The 8,628-nt window shown below is 45.3% G+C and overlaps 1 protein-coding gene across 1 annotated transcript in view; it reads right to left on the reverse strand.

Annotated features, from left to right (window-relative positions):
* Positions 1–8,628, reverse strand: part of LOC311353122 (ephrin type-B receptor 1-like) — a gene marked incomplete at both ends in the record, with an annotated part of 43,290 nt that overhangs the window by 7,416 nt on the left and 27,246 nt on the right. The window contains 3 exons of the mRNA XM_084472947.1: positions 321–388; positions 3,155–3,402; positions 7,690–7,887. Of these exons, the coding sequence (XP_084329073.1) occupies positions 321–388; positions 3,155–3,402; positions 7,690–7,887 (514 nt within the window). The remainder of the gene's footprint in view (positions 1–320; positions 389–3,154; positions 3,403–7,689; positions 7,888–8,628) is intronic.

The raw sequence follows: 8,628 nt of genomic DNA on the forward strand, positions 1-8,628 counted from the left end.
CCATCATGCTCAGCTACTGAGAGACAACCATGAGATCTGTGTGTGTGTGTGTGTGTGCGTGCATGTGTGTATATATATGTGTGTGTGCGTGTGTGTATATATATACTGCATGTGTGCGTATGTATGTGTGTATGTGTGTGTATTTGGGCATCCGTGTGTCCGTGGTGTGTGTGTGTGTCTTTATGTGTGCGTGCATGTGTGTATATATATATATGTGTGTGTGCATGTGTGTATATATACAGTATGTGTGTGTATGTATGTGTGTATTTGGGCCTCCGTGTGTGCGTGGTGTGTGTGTGTGTGTGTGTGTGTGTGAGTACCTCATGCCAGATGCGATGCCTCTCAGCATTCCCACAAGCTGGATGACGGGGAACTGCCCGTCGTTCCGCTGCAAAAGGACGGGACAAAGGTGATCAGACGTCAGGACGACCAGCATTCAGCCAGGAGCACGAAAACGCTCATCAGTGACTCACACACAAATACTAATTTACAGCAGCGATTAAAGTTACATTTGCAATCAAATCAATCCTACTTTGAAATTGAGATGCCAATGTCAATAACCACACACACACACACACACACACACACACACACACACACACACACACACACACACACACACACTCACACACACACTCACACACACACATACAAAACACATTCGACATATAACCTGCCAAGAACAACTATGGCTGATAATTGTATATTGTGCAGGCGATACATAAGGTGTTGTGATTGGTCAGTGCATGTAGGTGGAATCCACCCATTTATTAAACATAACCTGAAGCCTTTTAACGTGAAGGTTTTCAAAGAGGGCACACTGGTGTGTTCTGTAAATGCACTGTGATTGCTTTCATGTGCTAGGTGGGTTGTGTTTGCGGTTTTCCCTGTGTGTGTGTGTGTGTGTGTGTGTGTGTGTGTGTGTGTGTGTGTGTGTGTGTGTGTGTGTGTGTGTGATAAATGACATAGTGCATCCAACCATGCCTTTGAAGGTTCTCTCACCTAATCCTCTGAAGGCAAAATCTTCAAGGTATACACACACACACACACACACACACGTGCAAACACACTCGAGCACACACATGCAGCGACTTACTCGCATGAAGGCACGCACACAAAGTTGTGCACGCACATTCGTGTGCAGGACACACACAGACACACACCGACACCCACACACACTCTCATCGATCCCAACGGTGACGCTGGCTTTGCATGACTGTGTCTTGAAACCACAGGACAATCAATGTGTTTGTGTGTGTGTGTGTGTGTGTGTGTGTGTTGTGCGTCGGTAGAGGATTCTTGAGTCAAAAGAGGTCATGCTGTGAGGAGCAAACATCAAAGCGCTTCATGTTCTGTTTTTAGAGCTGGCCTAAAAGGAGGACGGAGCAGAGACAGACGGTCGTATGGACAGGTTGGCACGGAGGAGGGCAGCGAGAGAGCATCAGAGAGGGGCTCTCACACACACGGGGGAGTCAGAGCGAGGGGGTGTGTGTGTGTGTGTGTGTGTGAGACCGAGAGGGCGGACACTGGACAGGATGAAAATGTTTGTCATATTACGCACACAGCGAACCAACCAATGAAGCTATTCATAAATATATATTAGTGCTGTCAGCTAAACGACAGGCAAACCCATTTTAACGGCGTCGATTTTTTTATTGCGAGATTAACATTTTTTTGTTGTTGTTGTTTTTCTTTACTGTTTTATTGATGGACAATGTTACATTGTCTGAGAGATTATTTGCTCCAAGTGTGAATGACTGCTCCAGGTGAGAATGTTGTTTGCAGTGTTGTTTCCAATAAACAAACATTTGCACAAAGCGAGCCGATCCACTTTTCCATGTTGATAAGAGCATTAACATGAGAAGAAATAATGGGACAAAAATAAATCAAGGGACATTTAGAATAGATAAAAATGTGTGATTAATTGCGATTAATCGCGAGACATTAATGTGATTAAGCACGATTAAATATTGTAATCATTTGACAGCACTAATATATATATATAATTGAATAAAAAGGTTATTCATAGGCATAAACCAGAGACGTATGTACCCTAATTAAGGTGGGGAAATGTACTATCCGTGTAAAATGAAGGGAGGCTCTCAGAGTCTGTGTTAGTATCCTGTATGGACTCTGCCTGCCCTGCTGGTCTTTGGTGGAATCGAATGGTTCTGTTTGCATTGCCATGCCCACCTCTCTGTCTGCCACACCTGCTCATTAGCTGCTCGTTGTCCTGATTGACTTTTCCCTGTCCCTTGTTTTCTCTCTGGCAATGATTTGTGTTCCCTGTGATATTTAAGTTCAGCCCACCAGTTCGTCTTTGTCAGATTGTACCAGAAAGTACGGTGAGGTACGCTGCCCGTTTCTGCCTGTATACATTGGCTTCTACCTCGTGATTTTCTTTTTTTTTTTGTTTTTGGATTTTTCATTCTCTGTTGGAATCTTTAGTGCGTTACATTATTGACTCTTTGGTTTGCTCTTGACCTGTCTGCCCTTTGTTTGAATCCCGAAGAAAATAAATCAATGTTTTTGCCAATTGCATCTGTGCTGTGTTCCAATATCCATACTATCGGCACTCAGTATGCTTAGTTTGAGCACACAGGGCGTTCCAATTCAGATCGGGGTGAAAAGAAGTGTACTGAAAGGACCCGGATGGTGTAGTTGAACCGTGAAGTGTGGGTCGATGCACACTTTTCATATTCAACAGCAGCCATCTAAGCTACGTGGCAGAAGAGGCGGCGCCAGGCTGACAAAATTGACATTAACCAGGAAGGAATTACCAGAGGATGTCTCTGTCTTGACAACTTGACATAAACAGAAAATGCACCTCTTTTTGTATTCATGAAATGTTGACATAATTATAATTAGATGTGCAAGGTTACAGACCAATTCGTTGGTAATATGGTAATAAATTGATTGTAATAAATAATAAATAAATGGTAATAAATTGGTCAATTCGACCAATTCAATGTAACACTGTCTATCAATAAAAAGGCAAAAAAACCAACAACAACAAAAAAAACGTTAATCTTGCGATAAAAAAATAGACGCTGTTAAAATGGGTTTGCGTTAATGCCGTTAACAGCGCGTTTAACTGACAGCACTAAACGATAAATAATGTGTATATATACTATTGACTACTGGCGCTTCTTACCCTTAGGAATGAATCGAGGGCGCCGTTCTCCATGAACTCCGTGATGATCATGGTGGGCCGGCTCTTCGTGACCACGCCCTCCAGACGGATGATGTTGGGCTGGTCGAACTGGCCCATGATGGACGCCTCGGACAGGAAGTCCCGCCGCTGCCGCTCGGAGTAGCCCGCCTTCAGCGTTTTGATGGCCACGGGAAGTTCTTTCTTCCCGACGAGCTTCAGACGGCCTTTGTACACCTCCCCGAACTCACCTGGGGAGGAAGACGCCATGTACACTTTTCAAGGCAAAAGCTTTGTTCACCGCAGTCTATCTGGCGAGCACAGAGTCTCTCTCTCTCTCTCTCTCTCTCTCTCTCTCTCTCTCTCTAGCCTTGCTGGAAGGCGAAAGAAAAAAATTGGTTGCAATGGTTTTCCAGAGCATACAATCAGAGACAGACACTTAAGTGGCAAGGCAACAAATGAATGTACACACCAACACACAGAGACGCGCACACACACACACACACACACACACACACAAAAACAAACAATGGAAGCAGCTTGACAAAAAACAGCCATGTTGTGATCGCCACTCAAGAAACGCTCTGACGGTAAATTGTGTCGAAAACGGAGAAAAGAAAGATCCTATCCATGCTAGACCACCATGCAGTATGGGGACATATCAAGTGATTCTATGTTTTTATACATTTTCACTACGTATTCAATGTAACATGAACTCATTGTCAGGGACTTGCAATCATTTCTGAAAGGAGTAAACGCAATTCTGGAGTGCCCATCACAATTCATGAATATTATGGATGATTGTATTTAGTCTTTGTCTGTTTATGTCGAGGACACGCCTAATAGGAACGTGGAGAAAGAGCTGACATCACGGGGCATTGTTGCACAGGGGACGTGACTCACTTCACTACGCTACTGTTTTTTTATTCTGCCCACCCAGCCCGTGCTACTCGCCGTCTACGGATCAGACGGCGAGTATCTCGTCTTGTCCATCGGCGGCACCGCCTGCATATTCGTACAGCCGGCCTCGCTTTATTTATTCAAACTCACTGCGGTGGAGAGAGGACGGGCTGTGAGACTTCAGGGCTGGCGGTGGGAAACAGAACAGACGTTGTGATTCCATCTATCTTGCCATATATTGGTCCGCCTGTCCACTTGCTGTGGGTCAGGGCAGGAATCCTTCAGACCCCATGTTGGTTGCAGGCGCCCAGTAGTCACTTTCTCAGTGGTCGGTCTAACGTAGGGCTGCTCGATTATGGAAAAATATATTGAATATTGAAATATTCGATTATTCAAACATTTATTCAGAATTTCTCTCCAAAAAAAAAACACTTTGTAAATGAGAACTTTGAAATTCCCCCTTAAAAGAATACAGAAAATTGTCAAATAGAAAATAATGTCCGGATATGTATCCAGGATATGTATCCATATGTATCCATGTATTCTGCAATTTCTATAAAGAGAGAAAACAAAAAAAAAAATTGTTTCAACTCAATTACATTAGTTTGGTGATCGTTTCGCGCTAAAATCGAAATCGCGATCAAAACGTAGTCTAACGCTTGCTCCGACCTTGATGTCTTGACATCATGTGTGCTCTGGACGAACCTCCGGCGTCCTTTGTACTTGCCGGAGACCTTCTCTCTTTTATTCCGTGTCAGGAGAGACGACCCCATGCCTCTCGGGGACATGAAATTGTATGTATTTTCAAAATAAAAGTCCTACTCCCACGGATAAAAATTGTTGCGTGAATAATGGATGAGTGACTGGGCTTTGATGACGACGATCGCCCTCCCTCACTCTGATCTGTGCACCCCAGCACACTGCTCATTAAAAAACGAGAGAGAGAGAGAGAGAGAGAGAGAGAGAGAGAGCAGATCAACTGTATGACAGAGGGCCACGGACACTGGGCTACAGTCACAGGGATTGAAAGACAAATATATGGCTATGATTATATATGTATACATATAAATATACATATAAATATACACGTGCCATTTCTGAGATGCAGATGGGAAAGGGAGGGACGGAGGAGGCAGGGGTGGTTGCCGTTACAGGGTTAGAAAAACAAATGGAGGAGCGTGATGGGAGAGAGGGAGAACAGAAAAAGAGAGATAATAGAGAGAGAGAGAGAAAAAGAGAGAGTAGATGAGGAAGAGGAAAAGCCTTTTTTTTCAGGTAATCTTCTTTTCTGTATAATTTAATTAGTAGATTTTCCTTTGTTCTTTCACTCTTTCTGTTTTCTGTTTGCACACAACTCCAGGGTGAGGAGAACCACAGGAGGGAGAGAGAGAGAGAGAGAGAGAGAGAGAGAGAGGGAGAGGGGGGGGGGGAGAGAGAGAGGGAGAGGGGGGGGGGAGAGAGAGAGAGAGGCTGAGAGAAAGAGAGAGAGAGCGAGAGACAGAGAGAGAGAGAGACAGAGAGGCTGAGAGAAAGAGAGAGAGAGAGAGGGAAAGAGAGAGAGAGAGGGAAAACGACGATGTGATATAATCACAGAAAGAGATGAGAAGGATACTGAGGGGGGAAGGGGGGAAGGGGGGGGGGGGAGTAGAAAATGAGGTCAATTAGAAGAAGATAACTCCACAGGAAAAACTACAGACAGAGACAGAGAGCCACCTACACACCCTAGACACAGAGAAGGAGGGGTGTGTTAGAGCAAGTGAGAGAGAGAGAGGGAGAGAGAAGCAGAGAGAGGCTGGGGGAGGGGGCGGTGTGAACACACTCTCCTCTTCGACAAAGAGCGGGGCGGAGGAATCTCCCCACCGTCACACACGTCAGTCAACCACAGCCACCATGTGTCCTCACATTTGACCTCCCTTCCTCCCCCTTTCTCCCCCCCTCCCCCTCCTCCTCCTCCTCCTCCTCCTCACCCCTGCCTCTGTCACCTCTCGGCGGGAATGCTGGCTCCCTATCCCGGCACGCAAGGCAACCAGATGAAAAAACAGGAAAACAGGAATTTCGATGGGAATGAAAGACCGACCAGAAACACGTCCTCCGTGACAGGTTCTGAAGGCATCCGCTTTGTGACCTTTTCTTCTTCTCATCACAGTGTCAGGAGTGGTCAACATGAGGCAAACGACGGCCTGATAGGCCAGCTGAAATCAGCTGTATGTCCCAGAACGAGCGTTTAGCGAGTTGAGCTGGGGACTGGTGTGACTGGACGCGCGACAGCTCGTCAGAGAAGCAGCAAATGCGATCTAACGCTGCTTTGAATCCTTCCATGCTTTTTAGGTCAAGAAGTCAATAGTTAGCCCCCGAAGAGTATCCGGATATGCACGTTTGTTTCACAATGATCGCTCTACCCTTTGGTGGGAAGCAATTTATTTCCATGTATGGGCGTGCGTGGCCCTACGTTATTCAAAAAGCTCAGCTTAGAGACTGGTTGGGAGAACATTTTTTAGTAATTAATTTCAAAACAATTCCACAGAAATTGCTGAACGCAGCACAGAGAAGCTGCGGATTTCCATCACACACATCGTAGAAAAATCCCGGAGCCTTTCCATTTTTCCCCGTGCAAGTTTTGCACATGAATAAAATATCTGTTTTGACTTCAAAGTGCAGCAAATGAGGCAAAATGTTGCGTTCGGCTTTTCATGTTCACACAATCTGCACTGCTGACATTGAGGTCTGGAGCTGTTGAGTTTTTAATATGTTCTTGGGCTTCTCCGAGAGTGACAGCTCATCTTTGGAGCGAGCCTCATATACCAGGAGACATGTGTGGCTCGTCCGATATTAACCGACCGGCAGACATTTGAGGATCAGAGGAGAGAGGCTGGTCTATGAGCTGCTCTATCACCGATGGCCCTCACTGCTCTGTCCAACGCCCCCTGACTGTAATATCAACCCCCCGTCTGCTATACCAAACCCTACCCAGTAGACCTTCTCCATAAAGGTCTTATGTAGAGGCATACACAGTATCAGATATCAGTGTATCAGTAACACTTTACATAAGGGTACAATCATCTACAATTAATTAACAGTAAATGCAGTAAAAAGCCAATACTAGACTTATAGTCTAGTAATCACTTACAGATGGCATTCATGTTAACGGAATTAAAGGAATGTGATGCACTACAAAATATACAGTGACAATAGCACTGATGACAGAGATACACGATTGTTATTGGTTAAATGTATCTATCCCCAGGCTAGAGATGTCAAAAGTCGACCTTGGTGTGGATACAATAAATGCAGAAATTCCTTACGGGCACCTTGCAGAATGTAGGCCAGCAGAGGCAGTTACAACGGGATGGTGAGGGGCCAACTGAATCAACTGTTCAGTGGGTTGCAATCTGCAACCTCGCCACTAGTTGCTACTCAATTCTACACAATGGACCTAAATATGACATGTGTGAGTTCGTGGCCCGCTCTCCACTACAACTCCGTGATAATGGCCACCAGTGATCTACAGGCACAATAAAGTGTTATTTTGGTCAACAAATGAAGACTCCAAGAACACTACAAATGCCAAATGACACAGACCACATTATGCGCCGAGACAAACGTTGGAACGGTGCACAGGAATACGTTGGGTGACCTACCTGCTCCGAGCACCTCCTCTATCTTGACGCAGGCGGGATCTATCTCCTTGGCGAACTCGTGGACGGCCTCGTTGGGGTCCTCGTAGGTGAAGGGGTCGATGTATATCTTGACCCCCGGTGAGCTGTGGCCGTCGGACATGGTGGGGAAGGTGACGGTGGGAGCCTGACCGCTGAACTGGTCAGGCCTCAGAGTCGTCTCTGAGGACACATTTACATTTAGGGCATTTAGCAGATGCTTTTATCCAAAGCGACTTACAATAAGTCCATTTGTCATAAGAAGTGAAACAATATATCGCCGTTGGTACAGTAAGGATGTTCATGGAACCAAGTGCAAGTACTGACAATCGCCAGCTACTGCAGATGCTACACAATTAAGTACATGCTACACAACATGCACGCACAACACAATTAAGTACATGCTACACAATTAAGTACAATGAATGAATACAACCTGCATTAAGTGCGTTCATTAAGTGCCAGGACGTACAACAACCAATAGTGCAACAGACAAATAAGGGACTGAATGGCTATGTAGAGTCTAGATGGACACAGACACACCACACACACAGCATGAGACCAAAGGAAAGGGAGTGTGAAGCAGTCGGCAAGAGGGAAATAGATATGACAGAAGAGAGAGAGACCAGCGAGAGTTAGAGGGGACAACTGAGCAGACACAGTCAATAATTGGGGCCAAGCAGCAGAGTTTACATCTGGCTGTCAACTCAAGCATAAAATAATCTCCATTGGCAGCACACACACACTCTTGCCGAAGCAGTGTGCATTAATGCATAAGAATGACAAATAAGGATGAGATGGAGATATATTTCCTCATCAAACAACTTGTACAGCCTGTTTTCTCTGAATAGCAGTCATTATTGCAAGATAATCCCTGACAGGGTTATGCAGGACGCACTGTGCATTATCCCTTTCATAGTTTAG

This window comes from Micromesistius poutassou (assembly GCF_964030765.1).
Source record: "Micromesistius poutassou genome assembly, chromosome: 9".
NCBI lineage: Eukaryota > Metazoa > Chordata > Actinopteri > Gadiformes > Gadidae > Micromesistius > Micromesistius poutassou.